A 22,888-nucleotide genomic window follows, 5' to 3' on the forward strand; every position below is an offset into this window, starting at 1 on the left:
AATAACTGCCAGTACCAATTTAAGAAAAGCTTGTTTAATTTGAAACTGTCATAAGCTGAGTTTTGTTGACGCATGTGATAGTTGCATTTATCCTCTTTATGATATTTTAACCATGTGTTGTTGTTTATCATTTGACCACCTTTAACCATATAACCATTTGATTATTTTCAACAATATTCAATTTCATTATGTCCATTCACCATTTTGAAAACTACTCGTCTTGAGTTACTTTAAAGGTGATTCATTATATTTTACTGTGTGATTTCTATGATGTGGAAGATGAAGGAATGAGGCCTTGAAAATTGAAGAGCTAAACAGTTCTTAGAAAAGATTTGATAAGAATAAGGAAGGTTTTACTTTTGAGTTTTATCTTTATGTTTTACTAGATGTGATTTTTATATCCAAAAAAACAAGCATTTTGATGTGCATTTGTAACTGCGTAGGTAAATCGCAAGTGCTTCAAACATGTAAGGTGTGTGCGTTTATCTCTCTTTTTTGTGAACTTAGCGTGCCAAGTAAAGTTCATGTTCCTGTGTTAACTGTGTGCAAGGCAGGTGCAAAAACCACAAGTTTGCAGAAGCAACAGGTAAACGGGAAAAGCAACTGTTGCAAACAGGAAAACATCTGCTTAGACAGGGTGCTTCTGTTCTGAGCTGGTGCAGAGTTGCGGGCAGAGTACATGTATATAACACATGAAGTTGAACCGCTTCGAGGCTCGCTTTCCTGATGCTCCGAGAGGTAAGTTCAGTGCTCTCCGCTCTACGGCAAACATTACTAAGATGAAGTAAATACCGAGGCCATGCTGTTATGTTATTAAAGGGAGAATCAGTGAACAGAGTTAAAGATGTAACTTTATGTTTGATTGATTGCTTTGAATAGATCGAACAGTAGGCCAGTAGTTTAATAACATAGTTTACTCCAAGTCGAGAATGGAGCCGGCTAATAGCCGAGGAGGAGTTCAGATTGGGGGTAATACGATAACAACGGGACGTTCACACTGAGAACTAGCCGTTTCTCTCGGGAGCTACGGGATCGCTAGCAACCGTGATACTGATCCTTGAGTGTTATAGGCGGCAGATTAATGAACGTGCCGTTTTTGACACTCTGAGGGCAATCGTCTTGTAAGCTCTCGGTTTATAAATAAAATAGGCGGTAGAAGGTATTGAAACAACTCATAGAAATAGGATCATAGTGGTAGAGGTCTTTCTGACGCTTGTTTTAACAGTCTCTAATTTTAGTTTAGGTTGTCTATATAAACAGTATATACACATGCTGTAGCAAAAAAAAAGAACATACAGTTGTATTTCAGTGGCTTTAAGATAGCATGAACCCGTTTTAGATAATAACTGAATATCCAGTACAGTGTATTTGTATATGTGTTTTTAATTAAAAACTATAAAGCTCAACTTCTTCTTTCACCTCTTTTCCTGTTGACAAAACTCAAACTGCATGTTCTGTGTGATGGAGATTCTCCTGTGTGCAATCATTAGGCTCACAGACTGGCTTTTTTTCAATGCTTGAGTCTTTTAATTGTGTAGAAGATAAGAAAAACACTCCAGAATGAAAAGGCCAAACAGGCAACATTCATTAAGTAGTTTAACAGTTACAGGAAAGAAGTATAGATCACTACATGCAAGAGGCTACAGATGATGAAGACACAGATAATCACACATCCACCCAACACTCCTGTGGTTGTGATAGGTACTGCATGTTTCTCTCTTATCCAAAGAGATATCATGGCTTTTTGGCGCAGACAAACGGCCATAGGCGAGAGCAAGGCTGGTCGTCAAATTTCTTCTGAGCTGTAAAAAGACATAGGGAGTTATTAAAGGGACTGTATGTAACTTTTTACACGTATAAATTATTTTTTATTTCAAATGAGGGAACAGGTTGTAGCCCAACTTAAAAAAAATGACAACTTTCTGTGTTTCCTCTGTCAGCCTGTAGACTGCTTTTAATGTGTAATATATATATTTACCTCCATGGTTCATCACCAGACAGCCTGTATTACCATTGCCATCAGGCTGTCCTCGAGCCCAGTAGTTGAAATTAAAAGGTGTACCATCACTCCAGAATCAAGTACCAGTCTAAAAGATTAGAATACAATATAATACAATAGACAGTATGGTTTAAACACGCTTTTTAGTTTGTTGCTTTACATTGTGTTTAATCAGTGACATACCTGTTGTGAATCGGAGCCTCCGAGCCATGTCAGTGGATAATTATGAGTGACAGTCTGTATCACATTCTGAATCAAGTTATACTCCTTGAAGCTGTGGACTGATGCTAGGATTCCACCATGGTGCTCACAATATTTCTATAAAGGACAGAGAGAGTGGAGTTATAGAATATGTCAATTAACAACATGTGTAACAGCAGAATGGACGCAGCGTAGAAGCGCTCTGCACTGAACAGCTGATTACCTCAGCATTAGCCCAGGTCATGAGTGTTGGAACGTAAAGGAAACAGCGACCACTGGAATCAGTCCAATCACTGAAGCAAGGTGAAGACCACTTGAACACGTGACTCTTCACTGAAAACACAATTAGAAAAGATCTGAACAAGGATTATCAGAGCGTTTTCACTTAAAACGGCTGGAAATGGAGCTGAAGAGAGTGAGAACAGTTAAGTTTCAGCCGTAAAACCGAAACAACGAGGTGAAAGACACTTTCAGTGATCTCATCATCTCAAATCATCTACCTGTCTCTTAGACCCCATTCCTAATGGCATTGGACAAAAGACTTGTCACTGTACCTGTCTTGTTAGATCTTCTTATAAAAAGCGTCTCGAGATAAATTCTGTTATGATTTGACGCTAATTAAAAATAAATTGAATTTCATTTAATTTTGCAGAGCTGATCATAAGAATGACTATATTCATTTGCACAATGCATTTCTGTAAAAAATCTGAACAAATACCAACTCACCTTCTGGAATGAGCAGTCCTGTCTTCTCAACAAGCTTTGCCTCTGGAACAGCTGGAGGTTTGACACACACACACACACACACACACACACACACACACACACACACACACACACACACACACACACACACACACACACACACTTAGTGACTCGGTTAATGTGCTGCTGTCACTCTACATTCACAATAACTGCTGCCCTACGTTAACACTCACAAGCAGCTCTGGTCAGAGCCATCACGGCACAGACGAGTAGAGACACAGTCAGCATCTTCATGGTTGAGAAAATGATGATGATGATGGTGATCTTTAACAAAGAGAAACAGACATGTTAGTTATACTTCTGAAGAACATGAGGACTAGAGTCCATTAGAGGAAGAAGAGATGATGATAAGAGAGATGAAGCCGACCTTCTGCAGGATTATCTTCTTTCTTGTCTGTCAGCTTGTAGCTTCAGTCTTCCTGTGTGGAGGTGCTGAACAAGAGAAACACCAGCTCTTATATACTGTGAATTATCTATCCATCTTTGTTTTAAATAAATATCTCAACGTACTCCACCCCTGTGATCATATCGATGGCTACAGTATTTGTACAGGGTCATCAGAAGACCACTTGCCACTCTGTTGTTTTCTTTAATAGATAAACAAAGTTTGAGCGATGAGACGGTGAAATTCTTCTCTTACTTGGCAGAGAAATGGTGAAGCTTGACACATAAGATTGAAACATAGATATTAAAGTATCATATCAAATGATGAAGTGAAACACATCAGGTACAGTGTAGTGGACTGACCTTTCAGCCCCAAGGCCCAAGAGGAGCTGCAGATGTCCAGGTGCAAAATGTTTGTAACTGTATTCAGGTGGAGCAGGGTGTTGCTGAAAAAGACCATCCGTTCTCATTTACACCTTCCGTGGGTAAATATAAGCTGAAAAATATTGGCAATGGTTGTTATCTTTAGGATTCATATTCAAACATCCTTTTCTGGAAATTCTACTGAACTAGGGAACAGATCCAAAACAATCAAATAAAGGAGCCACGTCACACTACAGTGTAGAGGCAGGGTCACCTTTACTGGATGGGTTAAAACATTTTTCACCAGGAATTACAGTGAGAATAATAATAGTACTAAGCTAGTCATTATGAGGTAGAAGTTTTTCCAATAATCATGGAGTAATATCAGTGTAATACATTCATAATAATCCAATACCAATAGAACAACACAAATTATTGCCAGAACATGCCGAAATTCTTTCTTGACCAAATGCTCGATTCGGATTGGTCAATCACGGCGGTCTGTAGTTTCTCTACAACAGTCCGTTGCTATGGGTGCAGCTCTGATGTCGGACTCTGGCGGATCGTTTTCGTGTCAAAATATTGATTTCTTCAGTAAGTAGCTGTGTAATAAGCGGGATAATGTTAGCGGGTCGTTGTTGTGAAAGAATCCCCTTCAGGGCGATGAGAGTGTCGGGGATTCTTTCACAACAACGACCGGCTCGCTGTACATTATCCCTTACACATTAATATTAACAAAATACTGTTATCATATGAAACCAGAAAACCTAAGGGATCCATCGCTACCAACCATGTCATGCTAACATCTGTAGAAGTAATCCCTTTTTAACTATATAAAAATGTGATAAACAATGATAAAAGTATTAATCCTATAACCCTGTGTTTATTACTGAAACAGCATACAATCATAGTGCTGCTGCATAGACCCCCAATGCTGTAACTCACAGCTGTAGTGATGTAATGCTTGTAATGAACTCAAATCACCTCGCAGCTGCAAGGGGCCCAAAACAAAGAATCTGTCTCTGACATAAAGGATGTCGGGGAGGCACCTAGATCATATGTATGGTATAGGGTATATGCTGATTAGTAAGATATTTTGACAGAGACCAGTAGAAGTGAAGAATATTAAAATGTATGATGGCAGGATAGGAGGGATGAGTTCTTTGTTCCAAGTATATAAGGTTATGATGTAAAGCCCACGGACAGTAATGTCCGGACCGGCTCGGGTTTTGGTTGTGTTTGTGTCTGTTGATATTAAACACAATGAAAACTCTGCTTCTTGCAATATTCTTGTACAGCATCAAGTGATTCATTTGAGTAACCTGTGTTGACTTTCTGACACCATTAAAATTGAACATTGAAGAAAATTGAACTGAGATCTCAGCCGTTCCAGGCCCAAGGCTTGAGATTTCAAGACTCAACACATCCTCCATCACATCGTGTTGTAAAAAGTTTTGCGTGTATTAATTTGCAATCATGAGACTCACAGACTGGCTTTTTTTCAATGCTTGAGTCTTTTAATTGTGTAGAAGATAAGAATAACACTCCAGAATGAAAAGGCCTAAAAGGCTACATTCATTAAGTAGTTTAACAGTAACAGGAAAGAAGTATAGATCACTACATGCAAGAGGCTACAGATGATGAAGACACAGATAATCACACATCCACCCAACACTCCTGTGGTTGTGATAGGTACTGCATGTTCCTCTGTTATCCAAAGAGATATCATGGCTTTCTGGCGCAGACGAACGGCTTTGTGACATAGCAAGGCTGATCGTCAAATTTCAGTTCATCTGTAAAAAGACAGAGGGAGTTATTTAGGGATAAATTGTCTGCTTTCTCAGACAATCAATGAACCATAAAAACTATGTATCTAATGAGGCCAAATACTAAATATTTTAAAATTTTGCACAAAAACTAGAGGACACAGAATTTTTTTTAGAGGTTTATCAATAAATACATATATATATATAAGCCCTACACTGAGTCTTGCTGTGCATTCATGGAGTACTTAAAGTGACTGATTGGGGTGGAACTAGGGATGTCCATAATTAACCGTTTAACTGTTAACCAACATTAAACATTTTAATCGATTAACGCTATCGGTTAAAACGGTTAAAAGCAATGTTAATAATTAACTCAAAAGCTGAGCGGCTCAGAGGAGCGGCTCGTCACCTTAAGAGGCGGAGCCGGAGTTGCAGGATACAGGAAGTCGGCTCCGGTCTCTCCAGCTTGCTTGAGTGGAGCGGAGGAGTTGTAGTTTCATAGCATTTATTCACCGACAAATAAACTGTACACACACTGTCTGCTACACCTACGTGGGACTCAGTTGTCTGTTGTCCTGATACAACGCAGCTGGTACACCGCTGCATGCAAGGCACAAATCTTGTCGGTTAACGGTTAAAACCGGTTAACGAGGGTCGGTTATCGGTTAAGAACATTTTTCAAAATTAGCATCCCTAGGTCGAACGATATGTTTTTTTCAGGATTGATACCGACTATTAGCAATCAGGGAGACCGATAACCAATATTGTGAACCGATACACATTTGCAGTGAAAATGAAAATATTGGCTTAAAAAATGGGAACAACATCAACTCCAACCCAAAACTTTGAAGCAGAAAAGTTCAAATTTGATATTTTATAACTTTATGACTGACTCCATCAAATGCTTTGCACAAACCTTCACCTGCCTGGCCAAGCTAAAGAGGAAGTGGTTTCAGTGTGCCAATTTGTCTTGAAGCCAATGGAATGATATATTGTCAGTTGTCCAATAGTTAGTTTAATGTGCCTTGTCCGTTGGAAACCAACCTACCGACCATTATCATCACTTGTACTGATGTCTGCATTGATAATTCTTTAACCATAACCCTGCTAAGACCTCAGGAAAAATCCTTTCTCACGCTCTATATATATATTTACCTGAATAGTTCATCACCAGACAATGTCCAGTCCCATTATTATTATCAGGCTGTCCTCGATCCCAGTTGTCGTACAAAAAAGGTTTACCATCAATCCAGAACCAGGTACCCTCCTAGAAGATCAGAATACAATAGACAGTATGGTTTAAACACTCTTTTTAATTTGTTGCTTTACATTGTGTTTAATCAGTGACATACCTGTTGTGCATCAGTGCCTCCGAGCCATGCCTCTGTATCGTTCGAAGTGACACTATGTACCACATTCTGAATATTGTTGTACTGATCGCGGTTGTTCGCTGATGGAAGGTTTCCACCATAGTCCTGACAATGTCTCTATAAAGGATAGAAAGAGTGGAATGGTGTGGAGACACACAAATGACACATTACATATCAAGTAATGCAAAGACAGAAATATGTCAATTAACAACATGTGTAACAGCAGAATGGACGCAGCATAGAAGCATTCTGCACTGAACAGCTGATTACCTCAGCATCAGCCCATTTCATGCGATTTGGAATGTAGAGGAAACAGTGACCACTCCACTCAGTCCAATTAGTGGGGCAAGGTAAGGACCTCTTGACCATGTGACTCTTCACTGAAAAAACATTTAGAAAAGGTCTGAACATGGAGGCACCAATGTAGATTTGAGTGAAAACAGAAAAGTTTCAGCTGTGAAACCAAAACAACGAGGTGAAAGACACTGTGCAGAGCTGAACTCACCTTCTTGAATGAGCGGTCCTGTCCTCTCACCTGGCTCTGCCTCTGGAACAGCTGGAAATTTGACACAGCATTTAGTGACTCGGTTCATGTGCTGCTGTTACTCTACGTTCACAATAATAGCATGCAAACGCTATTTGCTCCCTATTCATTCCAGTGAAGAAGGACAACACGTGGTTACTTCCGGTTGTAAACTAACTGAATAATCAGCAAAATGCGTGTAAAGTATGAAAAGTAAAAGTATTCATCGTGCAGTAAAATGTTCCGTGTCAGTGTTTTACTATTATTTATGATGTTTCTGGATTAATATTACTGCTGCATTAACGTGTATGTTGCATTTTTATGGAGCTTTTTTCCTATCTTTACTCAGGTCTTTCAATTTGAGAACATGACTCATTGATTTCACGATCAGATTTTGCAATGCTTTCCCTCAAAACCCTGTCCTCGCACTCAAATAGCCCCTACTCGCGCTTAAATTTGTTCTGCTTCTGCTCAAACTGTATGCTTGCACTCAAGATATATTGTTGCTTGCACAGATTTCATGCACTCCAGCTTCAGCCCTTGTCCTCACACTCAGGCTGTCACACTCTACATTTGTAAATCCACACTCTTGCTTCTGTTTGATTTTCCTTTACTTTATTAATGTATTTATTTTTATGAATTTCAAAATGTATTTATTTATTTTCTATTTATTTATTTATATTTGCATTCATTTTTAATTTATTTTTAAATGTGTGTATTAGTTTGTGTATTTATGCATTTAATTCTGCACGATTTTCCCATTGCATTGATCCCTTATTTATTTCTTATTTGTTTCTGTATTCTTTTCTTTATACATTTATTTGCATATTTCTTACTACAGTGAAGAAATGCAAAGGGAAAATCATGCAGAAATAATTACATAAATACACACATTTAAAAATAAATATAAAAAATAAATAAAAAAGTAAATAAATAAAAGAGTACGCCAGTCTATGAACTGATTCGATACCAGGGTACAGCTGTGACTAATGGCCATTGTATTTTTATTTAAAAGCTTTTACTATGAAGCAGCAAAATCAGGAAATGTTGGGTTTTCATCACCAGCAGCTACAAAGTACAAAGGTACTGAGAGCTGAACACACAACGTCTTTCTCACTGGTCTCCTGCACGCTTGTTTGTGGGGGGTTACTAAATAGCAAGCTGCTAAAATCTGTTAAACAAGGTACAAGGATGTACGTAAAAGAGTACAAATACTTGCAAGAACTGAACCTGAACCGCAACTTCAGGTATCGGAACATCTCCAGCTGTAGATGTTTAAGGCTGTGCTAATTTTAACTCCTTTATATAAACTGTTGGATAAGACAAATTGTAATCTGTAAAGTAAAAAGTACAAGATGTACAAGTCAACACTCACAAGCAGCTCTGGTCAGAACCATCACGGCACAGACGAGTAGAGAAACAGTCAGCATCTTCGTGGATGAGATGATGATGATGATGATGGTCAAAATGATCTTCAACAAAGAGAAACAGACGTGAGAGTTATACTTCTGAAGAACGTGAGGACTAGAGTCCATTAGAGGAAGTAGAGATGATGATAAGAGAGATGAAGCTGACCTTCTGCAGGATTATCTTCTTTCTTGTCTCTCAGCTTGTAGCTTCAGCCTTCCTGTGTGGAGGTGCTGAACAAGAGAAACACCAGCTCTTATATACTGTGAATTATCTAAATCTTTGTTTTCAATAAATATCTCAACGTACTCCCCCCTTGTGATAAAATCAATGGCTACTGTATTTGTACAGGGTCATCAGAACACCACTTGCCACTCTGTTGGTTACTTTGATAGATAAACAAAGTTCGAGCAATGAGACGGTGAAATTCTTGTCTTTCTTGGCAGAGAAATGGTGAAGCATGACACCTAAGATTGAAACATAGATATTAAAGTATCATATCAAATGATGAAGTGAAACACATCAGGTACAGTATAGTTCTCTCAACAACAACAACCAGAATCAACGTCCTCTAGTTACTCTAGATAATAAAATAAAGAGACGGAGATCTAAAACTGTCATCAGACTATCAGAGGTAAGTGAGAGTGGACTGACCTTTTAGCCCTAAGGCCCAAGAGGAGCTGCAGATGTTCAAATGCAAAATGTTTGTAACTGTATTCACGTGGAGCAGGGTGCTGCTGAAAAAGACCATTCGCTCTCATTTATACCCACCGTGTGTAAATACAGGTTGAAAAATAATTTCAATGGCTGTTATCTCTATGATTCGCATTCATACTTCCTCGTCTAGAAATTGTACTGAACTAGGGAACAGATCCAAAACAAACAAATAAAAGAGCCACGTTTGAAAAGACAACACAAGGTAATTACAGTCACACACACACCACAGTGTAGAGAAACGGTCACCTTTACTGGATAGGTCAAAAAAATATTTCATGGGGAATTATAGTGAGAATAATAATAGTACTAAGCTAGTCATTATGGGGTAGAATTTGTCACAATAATGATGGAGTAATATCAGTGTAATACATTCATAATAATCACAAGGAAATTCTAGAAGAAGACAAAATTATTGCCAGAAAATGCTGAAATTCTTTCTTGACCAAATGCTAATTTTAGCTTAAAAAACATTACCTTGTTATTATAATTAATAACAATTATTATTAACTGTTAAAATAAAACATGTTTATTCCATACACACACATATATATGTACATACATATATATATATATATTTAAAAAATATAGAAAAAAAGATGTAATCATTTCCAAAATTCACAATATGTTTTTATCTTAAGAAATATTCTGTTTCAATGCATATTTACTGGCATTTAGCCTTTCAGAGATTCAGCAGGTTGCTGGGACTGAACACATGGCTTTCAACAGCATGCAAATCCCACTCAGTGCATTTTATTGACAATTTTAACTTTTTTTGGGACCGTAGACATCTATTCAAGGCAGATGGACTCTGTCTAAACAAGTCAGGAGTAAAATTGTTCAACTCCAACCTAATCTACTTCCTGCGTCATTCATCTGTTCCCTCTGCCAAGGACGCGAGACAAGAGGAATCACCACTGGAGGAAGACACAACACAATGTGCCAGGGGACTTCAAGAAGAATCATTTCACCCCCCACCACAAGCCAGCCCTTGGATACAGCAGAGACAAGAGGAGACGTCCTCCTCCTCGCTTGTCACCCTTTTTCCCTCCTCCCCCCTCTTTGAGTTCACTGACCACATGAAGGAGCTGGTCAATGCTGGAACTAAACGTACTCCCCGCCCTACACCCATTTTCTCTCCCATAATCCCCCCTTGGCGTCAACCTCGAACAACTTTGGCACCATCTCCACAAACAAGACACCCACCACCTCCATCCCCTCCACGATGGAATCAGCCTCTGTCTCCGCAGCCTGATAAGGATGTTCCTTTACAAAATGTTGCAAGCACAGATTGATATGTGCTGGGTCCAGGCTTCAAGGCTAATGATACACGTGACTGTTTCCAGTATAAACAGGGGCCCTGTGTGATGAGAGCTTCTTCTATCTCAGTTCTAATAAGTAGTAGAAAAAGAATGGTGAATCTGCGAAGAAACAGGAAGATTTTTACTGATTGTGCAAATTTATCAAATTTAGCATTGATTCCTTGCCAGCCAAACCACGTCCCAAAAAATATTAATAATGCTTCTAGCACATTAAAGCTAGCCCTGTTAAACGTCAGGTCTTTGGCAGGTAAAAGTTTTTTAATCAATGATTTTATTATTGAGCACAAGCTTGATTTTATGTTTTTTAACTGAAACTTGGTTAGACCAAAATAACAGTGCAGCTGTTCTTATCGAGTCGACTCCTCCCAACTTTAGTTTTATGAGCGAAACTAAAATGCATAAGAAAGGAGGTGGAGTTGCCATATTGTTTAATTATTCTCGCCAATGCAAACAGATATCTTATGGACATTTTGCTTCTTTTGAATAGGTCGCTGTTCAGCTGAACTCCTCTTCTCGAGCTTTGTTTCTGAATATCTACAGGCCACCTAAATACTGTGCAAACCTTTTGGATGATTTTACTGAACTGCTGCCTACAATTTGTGTTGACTTTGACTGTGTAGTCATTGTTGGTGATTTTAACATCCATGTTGACAACCAACAGGACAGAGGGACCAAAGAACTTTGTCAGTTTCTTGATAACTATGGAATGAGTCAGCATTTGACGGAGCCCACATACAATAGGGGACACACTTTGGACTTAATCATATCAAAGGGCCTGAACATTTCCAAGGTTGTAGTGATGGATGTTGCTCTGTCTGATCATTCTCAATCTCCATGGAGAAATGCCATGTTGGTAAGAAATTAAAAAAGAGTGTCGAAACAAGTTCATTATGACATCTATAAAGAGAGACTTTGCATTTATAATTCAGAACTGAAAAATGCAAGGCGGTCCTTTCTTCTCTGACATCATCACCAAAAACAATAATAATGCACGTGCCCTGTTTGCTACTGTCGACTGGCTAACAAACCCTCCTGTGTCAGTAGCCTCTGAACTTTTATCCACCAGGGCCTGCAATGAATTTGCTTCCTTTTTCACAGAAAAAATTCACAAAATCAGACAAGCAGTCACTTTCGCCTTATCAGGTACAGGATGTTTGTTGCCCCTGCGTCCACTTAAACCTGGCGCAAATAACATGACACAATTTTATCCAATAAATCAGACATACCTGGAGGAAATCATACAACATCTAAAATCCTCCTCATGCTGCCTTGACATTCTGCCAACAGGCCTTTTCAAAAAAGTATCAGATTGTATGGTCTCAGAGCTTTTACAGATTGTTAATGCATCTTTTGTTACAGGAGTCTTCCCACATGCCCTGAAAACTGCCATCATCAAACCACTCCTCAAAAAGAACAATTTGGACTCATCGATAGTAAATAATTACAGGCCGATATCAAATCTTCCATTCTTGTCTAAAATAATTGAAAAAAAGGTTTTTCAACAATTAAATAGCTTTCTAGCACTAAACAACTCTTTTGATGTCTTCCAGTCAGGTTTTCGACCTCACCACAGCACTGAGACTGCTCTTGTTAAGGTCTTCAATGACATCCGATTGAACACAGACAGTGGTAGAATTTCGGCTTTAGTTTTACTGGATCTCAGTGCCGCATTCGACACGGTTGACCATAATATATTACTAGACCGACTGGAAAACTGGGTGGGTATTTCTGGCATAGCACTCAGCTGGTTTAAATCCTACCTAAAAGACAGGGACTTCTTTCTGTCTATAGGTAATTGCAAATCTGAGCTGAACAAAATCACATGCGGAGTTCCCCAAGGCTCCATCTTGGGGCCTCTTTTGTTTAACATCTAAATGCTCCCACTGGGTCAGATTTTTGAGAACAACAAAATAAATTACCATAACTATGCAGACAACACACAAATTTACATAACTCTATCACCAGGAGACTACAGTCCAATACAAGCACTGAGTGAGTGCATTGAACAAGTCAATAATTGGATGTGCCAGAATTTTCTTCAGCTGAACAAAGACAAAACTGAGGTCGTAGTTTTTGGAGCCCAAAAGGAAAGATTAAAGGTCAGTGCTCACCTACAATCTGTAATGTTAAAAAGCTCGGACCAAGCCAGAAACCTTGGTGTAGTCATGGACTCTGACCTGAGCTTTAACAGCCATATTAAGACAATTACAAAGACAGCATTCTATCACCTGAAGAATATAGCAAGAATTAGAGGACTGATGTCTCAGCAGGATTTGGAAAAACTAGTCCATGCATTTATCTTCAGCCGACTTGACTACTGTAATGGCGTCTTTACTGGTCTTCCTAAAAAATTGATGAGACAGCTGCAGCTGATTCAGAATGCTGCTGGTCAATGCTGGAACTAAACATACTCCCTGCCCTACACCCATTTTCTCTCCCATAATCCCCCCTCGGCGTCAACCTCGAACAACTTTGGAAAACCATCTCCACAAACAAGACACCCACCACCTCCATCCCCTCCACGATGGAATCAGCCTCTGTCTCCGCAGCCTGATAAGGATGTTCCTTTACAAAATGTTGCAAGCACAGATTGATATGTGCTGGGTCCAGGATTCAAGGCTAATGATACACGTGACTGTTTCCAGGATAAGATGGGGCCCTGTGTGATGAGAGCTTCTTCTATCTCAGTTCTAATAAGTAGTAGAAAAAGAATGGTGAATCTGCGAAGAAACAGGAAGATTTTTACTGATTGTGCAAATTTATCAAATTTAGCATTGATTCCTTGCCAGCCAAACCACGTCCCAAAAAATATTAATAATGCTTCTAGTCTTCCTAAAAAATCGATCAGACAGCTGCAGCTGATTCAGAATGCTACTGCTAGAGTCCTCATTAAGACCAAGAAAGTGGATCATATCAGTCCAGTTCTGAGGGCTCTACACTGGCTCCCTGTCACTCAGAGAATTGATTTCAACATACTGCTGCTGGTTTACAAAGAACTAAATGGTTTAGGGCCAAAATATATTTCTGATCTTCTGCTATGTTATGAACCATCCAGACCTCTCAGGTCATCTGGATCAGGTCTGCTTAGTGTCCCCAGAGTCAGAACTAAACATGCAGAAGCAGCCTTCAGTTTTTATGCATCAAATATTTGGAACAAGCTCCCAGAAACCTGCAGGACCGCTACAACTCTGAGTTCTTTTAAAACAAAGCTTAAAACTTTCCTTTTTGCTGCTGCCTTTAATTAAACCAGATAATGATCTGATACTGCACTAGAGCTTTTACTCTTTTGTGTTTGATTCTATTTTAGCTTCTATCCTAGCTTTTATTTTTAGCTTGTTTTTATTTTCTAATCTTTAATGTTTTTATGTTTTTATGTTTTTATAACTGTTTTAATTATGTCTTAATGTTCTTTTGCACTTTGTCGCAATGTTCTTGAATGTTTATGTAAAGCACTTTGAATTTCCCTGTTGTTGAAATGTGCTATACAAATAAAGCTGGCTTGCCTTGCCTTTCAAAAACAACTTTTTCTCTGCGGTCAAAAACTGTTTGCTGTCCAGTTTGCTGCAAACAAAAAAAGACATGAACTTTTATTAACAGATATTCAGGCTTCATTAGAAAATCTAAATATAACTTTGAATATAAAAAAATAACACTCCCTACAGCCCCATTATAAACAATCATAATCTCATATATTCAGGTAACCCTAGCCCGATATGGGTGCTGTCCATGGTGCTTATTTTCCAATATAACCACATAGGGCTGGGCAATGTGGCCTAAATTTTCTATCACAATATTGATTATTTCATATCTCGATAATGATATACTGTATATCAAAATATATTATGTTTTCTGGTAATTCAATAAATAAATAGAATAAATATGAAATAATTACATACTTCAACGAATATTTATTTAGTGTTCTGATATCTACTTGTAGAAAAAAACATCACTAGGAAATGGGTGATTCCTGACCCCCTTTACTTCACCTAAAAATGAACATATTATTATTATTATTATAAATGTTATGTAATGGAACGAACAATTGACTTTCACTCTTGAAATATACGTTCTTTTTTTTCTATAGAGAATTCAATACAGTTGTTACATAAAGAATAAATGTTCCAGTTTTTCATTATAAAAATTGCAGTAAATATATACCACAGCATAAAAATAATAAAAAAATAAAATAAATTATACAACAAATAATAAGTGCAGGGAAAGGAAAATATATAAATAAATAAATAAATTAACCAAAAAAAGCAATCTAATAGTTTTTGCCCAATTATAATTTTTGAGTTTTAAGTTTTCAATAGTAGTCAAGTACATTTTAAAATTAGTATCTTGAAAAGTATAAAAGGAGGGAAGTCTTTAAACCATATAATTTTATGGATATAGTATTTTGCTAGGATATTAATCAAATGAATTATGTATATAAAAATTTAATTGTCTCCTAACATGATAATGTGTTTTGAAATCTTAAAAACATCTTGATTGCTGATAAAGTAAAAAAAATGAAAAACTTTTTATTGGCAGATATGTATGATGTGGTATACAAGATTCAAAAGTATAATATACAGAAAAAAAAAAAAAACAAGGTGTATCCAAACATCTAAACAACCCAAGCAGATAAATATGCAGTAAATATACTGTAAAACTGCAGTACGGTATCAATTAGACAGACAAGGGAAAGACACATGAGCAGGTAAATTAATACAACTGACTTAACAGGTGAGTCTCATTTATGAAGCAACACAGAGAGGTTGCTATAATATGAAAAATTAAAGGATGCCATTTCTTAGCGACATGATCATTACATCCTCTGAGTGAATATTTACATCCCAATAGGAGATTTCCAGGCAGAAAGCATTCTACAACGCTCCAAAAGAGTGGTAAAGGCAGTTATGTCCTTTTCTTATATAATTAAGATTGAAGTTGGCATTCCAAAAATTGCCAGAAGAGGGCATAGTTGTACCTTGATCTCTAGAGCAATAGTTAGAATATCAAAAACATAGCACCAAAAATGTCACCAATATATATATATATATAAACTTGATGGAAATTTATGTCTGAAATAAGTGCTGGCAAGTTAAAAAGCACATTTTGATATAAAAAAAGACAAAAGTTAGGAGTTTGTATCAATCAAGGTTTTATTTCAACAATCAGTGATTTTACAGCTGACGTCTTGATGGTGTCTGAATCAGTTTATTATATAGTAAAGTTTATTGTGATCTCACCAGAATCGTGTCGACGCTGTTTTAGGCTCTTCAAACTAAAATTACAAACAAAAACAGTTGTCAGTCGTAAATGACAGCAGAGGTGTTGTTCTCACAAAATGGGTGAATATAGTAATAAAATAAAGAAATAACAAATACAATTTACAAGTTCTCATCTTCGGTCCTACTCTCACCTATGGTCATGAGGGTTGGGTCATGACCAAAAGAACGAGGTCGCGGGTACAAGCGGCCGAAATGGGTTTCCTCAGGAGGGTGGCTGGCGTCTCCCTTAGAGATAGGGTGAGAAGCTCAGTTATCCGTGAGGGACTCGGAGTAGAGCCGCTGCTTCTTTGCGTCGAAAGGAGCAAGTTGAGGTGGTTCGGGCATCTAGTACGGATGCCCCCTGGACGCCTCCCTTGGGAGGTGTTCCAGGCACGACCAGCTGGGAGGAGACCACGGGGAAGACCCAGGACTAGGTGGAGAGATTACATCTCCACACTGGCCTGGGAACGCCTCGGGATCCCCCAGTCAGAGCTGGTTAATGTGGCCCGGGAAAGGGAAGTTTGGGGTCCCCTGCTGGAGCTGTTGCCCCTGCGACCCAAACCCGGATAAGGGATTGAAGATGGATGGATGGAAGTTCTCATCCAGTGTCTCTGAATTCATTGTTCAGTTATCTCTTTCAGTATGCCAAATAGTGAGTTGAGTGGTTTTTGTATCAGAATGACTCTCTTTTCTCTTCCTAGCTGCAACTAACAATTATTTTCATTATCAATTAATCTGCAGACCAATAAATCAATGTATTGTTTGCTCTATGAAATGTCAGAAAATAGTAAAAAAAATCACATTCACAAGGAATCCATCGGTACCAACCATGTCATACTAGCTTGTCATGAAGGAGGTTAAATAACGCTCCAAACTTACGCTAAATGTTGTCGAGGAAAAACTGTCATGGCCATTTTCAAAGGTGTCCCTTGACCTGCAGGGGTGTAACAAAGTAGGGGGCTCATCCGTGACTAAAACCACATGCAGTTTGGGGGCAAGCCATAGTCAAGTCAGCACACTGACACACTGACAGCTGCCGTTGCCTGTTGGGCTGCAGTTTGCCATGTTATGATTTTGAGCATACTTGTTATGCTAAATGCAGTACCTATGAGGGTTTCTGGACAATATTTCCCATTTTTTTGTGTTGTTAATTGATTTCCAATAATAAATATGTACATATTTTTGCATAAAGCAGCATATTTGTCCACTCCCATGTTGATAAGAGTATTACATATTCGACCAACTCCCTTTAAGGTATATTTTGAACAGATACAAAATATGAGATTAATTTGCGATAATGGCGATTAATCATGGATGATCATGCGATTAATCGTGATGAATATAATATTCCGTTTCTACCAACAGAAATGTTACACACACAGAGGAAATTTCCCACAATATGTTTTCACTTCCTGCCTTACAACAGCGTCTTCCATCATATCAATTAAAGGGTATTGATCCTATAAACGCTCCTCTCTGGAGAGGCCGGTGTAATCAAACTTCCTCTCAAATGACTCCAGAGCTGATGGAAGATGCCTGAAGGAAAGCAACCCACAGCTCTGACAAACAAAAGAGTAGTACTGTGTGTGTGTTTTTTTTAGTTTGTCTTGTTGAAAGGATAGGAGGTGAAATGCATTTCAACAGGGCCCAGTCAATATAATTGAACATGATTATTGATTAAAAAACAAACTAAAAAGACCCAAAAAACAATAAAAGTAACTGAGGGGTTAAAAACTCCTTAAAAGAAATGTGCACTGACAAATAACTGCCAGTACCAATTTAAGAAAAGCTTGTTTAATTTGAAACTGTCATAAGCTGAGTTTTGTTGACGCATGTGATAGTTGCATTTATCCTCTTTATGATATTTTAACCATGTGTTGTTGTTTATCATTTGACCACCTTTAACCATATAACCATTTGATTATTTTCAACAATATTCAATTTCATTATGTCCATTCACCATTTTGAAAACTACTCGTCTTGAGTTACTTTAAAGGTGATTCATTATATTTTACTGTGTGATTTCTATGATGTGGAAGATGAAGGAATGAGGCCTTGAAAATTGAAGAGCTAAACAGTTCTTAGAAAAGATTTGATAAGAATAAGGAAGGTTTTACTTTTGAGTTTTATCTTTATGTTTTACTAGATGTGATTTTTATATCCAAAAAAACAAGCATTTTGATGTGCATTTGTAACTGCGTAGGTAAATCGCAAGTGCTTCAAACATGTAAGGTGTGTGCGTTTATCTCTCTTTTTTGTGAACTTAGCGTGCCAAGTAAAGTTCATGTTCCTGTGTTAACTGTGTGCAAGGCAGGTGCAAAAACCACAAGTTTGCAGAAGCAACAGGTAAACATCCTTGAGTGTTATAGGCGGCAGATTAATGAACGTGCCGTTTTTGACACTCTGAGGGCAATCGTCTTGTAAGCTCTCGGTTTATAAATAAAATAGGCGGTAGAAGGTATTGAAACAACTCCTAGAAATAGGATCATAGTGGTAGAGGTCTTTCTGACGCTTGTTTTAACAGTCTCTAATTTTAGTTTAGGTTGTCTATATAAACAGTATATACACATGCTGTAGCAAAAAAAAATAACATACAGTTGTATTTCAGTGGCTTTAAGATAGCATGAACCCGTTTTAGATAATAACTGAATATACAGTACAGTGTATTTGTATATGTGTTTTTAATTAAAAACTATAAAGCTCAACTTCTTCTTTCACCTCTTTTCCTGTTGACAAAACTCAAACTGCATGTTCAGCCTCACTGTGTGATGGAGATTCTCCTGTGTGCAATCATTAGGCTCACAGACTGGCTTTTTTTCAATGCTTGAGTCTTTTAATTGTGTAGAAGATAAGAAGAACACTCCAGAATGAAAAGGCCAAACAGGCAACATTCATTAAGTAGTTTAACAGTTACAGGAAAGAAGTATAGATTACTACATGCAAGAGGCTACAGATGATGAAGACACAGATAATCACACATCCACCCAACACTCCTGTGGTTGTGATAGGTACTGCATGTTACTCTGTTATCCAAAAAGATATCATGGCTTTTTGGCGCAGACGGACGGCCTTAGGAGAGAGCAAGGAGTGTCGTCAAATTTCTTACGATCTGTAAAAAAACAGAGGGAGTTATTTAGGGATAAATTGTCTGCTTTCTCAGACAATCAATGAACCATAAAAACTATGTATCTAATGAGGCCAAATACTAAATATTTTAAAATTTTGCACAAAAACTAGAGAGGACAGTGAATTCTTTTTAGAGGTTTATCAATAAATATATATATATATATATATATATTTATACATAATTCCTACACTGAGTCTTGCCGTGCATTCATGTAGTACATAAAGTGACTGATGGGGGTGGAACTAGGGATGTCCATAATTAACCGTTTAACCGTTAACCAACATTAAGCATTTTAATCGATTAACGCTATCGGTTAAAACGGTTAAAAGCAATGTTAATAATTAATTCAAAAGCTGAGCGGCTCAGAGGAGTGGCTCGTCACCTTAAGAGGCGGAGCCGGAGTTGCAGGATACAGGAAGTCGGCTCCGGTCTCTCCAGCTCGCTTGAGTGGAGCGGAGGAGTTGTAGTTTCGTAGCATTTATTCACCGACAAATAAACTGTACACACACTGTCTGCTACACCTACGTGGGACTCAGTTGTCTGTTGTCCTCATACACTGCAGCTGGTACACCGCTGCATGCAAGGCACAAATCTTGTCGGTTAATAACCGGTTAATGAGGGTCGGTTATCGGTTAAGAACATTTTTCAAAATTAGCATCCCTAGGTCGAACGATATGTTTTTTTCAGGATTGATACCGACTATTAGCAATCAAGGAGACCGATAACCGATATTGTGAACCGATACACATTTGCAGTAAAAATGAAAATATTGGCTTAAAAAATGGGAACAACATCAACTCCAACCCAAAACTGTGCAGCAGAAAAAGTTAAAATTTGATATTTTATAACTTTATGACTGACTCCATCAAATGCTTTGCACAAACCTTCACCTGCCTGGCCAAGCTAAAGAGGAAGTGGTTTCAGTGTGCCAATTTGTCTTGAAGCCAATGGAATGATATATTGTCAGTTGTCCAATAGTTAGTTTAATGTGCCTTGTCCGTTGGAAACCAACCTACCGACCATTATCATCACCTGTACTGATGTCTGCATTGATAATTCTTTAACCAAAACCCTGCTAAGACCTCAGGAAAAAAACCTTTCTCACGCTCTATATATATATTTACCTGAATAGTTCATCACCAGACAATGTGAATTCCCACGATTATCAGGCTGTCCTTGATCCCAGTAGTCGAACTTAAAACGTGTACCATCACTCCAGAGCCATAAACCCTCCTAGAAGATCAGAATACAATAGACAGTATGGTCTAAACACGCTTTTTAATTTGTTGCTTTACATTGTGTTTAATCAGTGACATACCTGTTGTGCATCAAAGGCTCCGAGCCATGTCAGTGCATTTTTCTCAGTGATACTCAGTATCAAACCCTGAATAAATTGCTGCTCATCGACACTATGCACTGATGCAAGGTTTCCACCATAGTCCTGACATTTTCTCTATAAAGGATAGAAAGAGTGGAGTTGTGTGGAGACACACAAATTACACATTACATATCAAGTAATGCAAAGACAGAAATATGTCAATTAACAACATGTGTAACAGCAGAATGGACGCAGCGTAGAAGCATTCTGCACTGAACAGCTGATTACCTCAGCATCAGCCCAGGTCCTAGCTGTTTGAACGTAGAGGAAAGAGCGACCACCGAACTTAGTCCAATCATCCTCTGGAACATCTGGAAATTTGACACAGCATTTAGTGACTCGGTTCATGTGCTGCTGTCACTCTACGTTCACAATAATAGCATGCAAACGCTATTTGCTCCCTATTCATTCCAGTGAAGAAGGACAACACGTGGTTACTTCCGGTTGTAAACTAACTGAATAATCAGCAAAATGCGTGTAAAGTATGAAAAGTAAAAGTATTCATCGTGCAGTAAAATGTTCCGTGTCAGTGTTTTACTATTATTTATGATGTTTCTGGATTAATATTACTGCTGCATTAACGTGTATGTTGCATTTTTATGGAGCTTTTTTCCTATCTTTACTCAGGTCTTTCAATTTGAGAACATGACTCATTGATTTCACGATCAGATTTTGCAATGCTTTCCCTCAAAACCCTGTCCTCGCACTCAAATAGCCCCTACTCGCGCTTAAATTTGTTCTGCTTCTGCTCAAACTGTATGCTTGCACTCAAGATATATTGTTGCTTGCACAGATTTCATGCACTCCAGCTTCAGCCCTTCTCCTCACACTCAGGCTGTCACACGCTACATTTGTAAATCCACACTCTTGCTTCTGTTTGATTTTCCTTTACTTTATTAATGTATTTATTTTTATGAATTTCAAAATGTATTTATTTATTTTCTATTTATTTATTTATATTTGCATTCATTTTTAATTTATTTTTAAATGTGTGTATTAGTTTGTGTATTTATGCATTTAATTCTGCACGATTTTCCCATTGCATTGACCCCTTATTTATTTCCCTAATCTTATTTGTTTCTGTATTCTTTTCTTTATACATTTATTTGCATATTTCTTACTACAGTGAAGAAATGCAAAGGGAAAATCATGCAGAAATAATTACATAAATACACACATTTAAAAATAAATAGAAAAAATAAATAGAAAAGTAAATAAATAAAAGAGTAACTGCAAAATAAATAAATACATTTTAAAATGAATACAAATAAATACATAAATAAATAAATAAATAGGAGTAAATAAAAACAAAGATAGTAGATAGAGTTGTTCTGATACCAATACCAGTATCAGAAATGTGTCCAACACTGGCCAAAATTCGGGATCGGGAATCAACGAGTACGTCAGTCTATGAACTGATTCGATACCAGGGTTTCCGCCAGCCTGAAATGACTCCCCACCAGGCCAAAGCATCGGAGAATTATACATTTTTAAGATGTTTTTTAATCTAAACTGTATTATACAAGTAGCAAACTCCTTTAAGAAATAACTCAGTGCGTAGGTTGTGTGCTTAACGTTAGCAAGTGTCGTGTTTGCGGTCAAGAGAGAGACAAAGAGAGCGAAGGAGCGAGTGTGTGTGACGGAGTGACAGTGAGATGAAGTCAGCCGTAATAGCTGTGAGCGTAGCGTTGCAGTGTGTGTACAGTTTAGACTGTCGTCGGTGAATAAATGCTACAACTCCTCAAGACACAAGCCAAGTTTCCGTGTCTTGTAGGTTTTTTTTCCATACATGAATCGGCGCGTCAGCCCAGCACGGCAGGGATTTACGTCTCCATTACAACAGCTGTGACTAATGGCCGTTGTATTTTTATTTAAAAGCTTTTACTATGATGGGTTTTCATCACCAGCAGCTTAACACGACTCATATGCAGCTGAAAAGCGAAACAGTAAAATAAAGCAGATATTTTAAAGTACAAACAGGGAAGCAGGAGATTCTATTAGAAGCTACAAAGGTACTGAGAGCTGAACACACAACGTCTTTCTCACTGGTCTCCTGCATGCTTGTTTGTGGGGGGTTACTAAATAGCAAGCTGCTAAAATCTGTTAAACAAGGTACAAGGATGTACGTAAAAGAGTACAAATACTTGCAAGAACTGAACCTGAACCGCAACTTCAGGTATCGGAACATCTCCAGCTGTAGATGTTTAAGGCTGTGCTAATTTTAACTCCTTTATATAAACTGTTGGATAAGACAAATTGTAATCTGTAAAGTAAAAAGTACAAGATGTACAAGTCAACACTCACCATAAGCTCT

The 22,888-nt window shown here is 37.9% G+C and overlaps 2 protein-coding genes and 1 pseudogene across 2 annotated transcripts in view; all 3 read right to left on the reverse strand.

The window, feature by feature from the left end:
- The window catches only part of LOC141760559 (ladderlectin-like), a 138,884-nt gene that overhangs the window by 24,213 nt on the left and 91,783 nt on the right, over positions 1 to 22,888 (reverse strand). The window lies entirely within an intron of this gene.
- Positions 1,735 to 3,199, reverse strand: LOC141761210 (type-2 ice-structuring protein-like; annotated as a pseudogene).
- On the reverse strand, positions 5,208 to 8,843 carry LOC141760561 (ladderlectin-like). The gene is made up of 6 exons (XM_074623458.1): positions 8,747 to 8,843; positions 7,354 to 7,404; positions 7,119 to 7,228; positions 6,831 to 6,965; positions 6,634 to 6,745; positions 5,208 to 5,505 (listed from the first exon to the last, which is right to left on the reverse strand). Exons 1-6 carry the CDS (start codon positions 8,799 to 8,801, stop codon positions 5,438 to 5,440), a joined length of 531 nt encoding a protein of 176 aa, XP_074479559.1. The 5' UTR covers positions 8,802 to 8,843; the 3' UTR covers positions 5,208 to 5,437.

Source organism: Sebastes fasciatus, chromosome 22, assembly GCF_043250625.1.
Source record: "Sebastes fasciatus isolate fSebFas1 chromosome 22, fSebFas1.pri, whole genome shotgun sequence".
NCBI lineage: Eukaryota > Metazoa > Chordata > Actinopteri > Perciformes > Sebastidae > Sebastes > Sebastes fasciatus.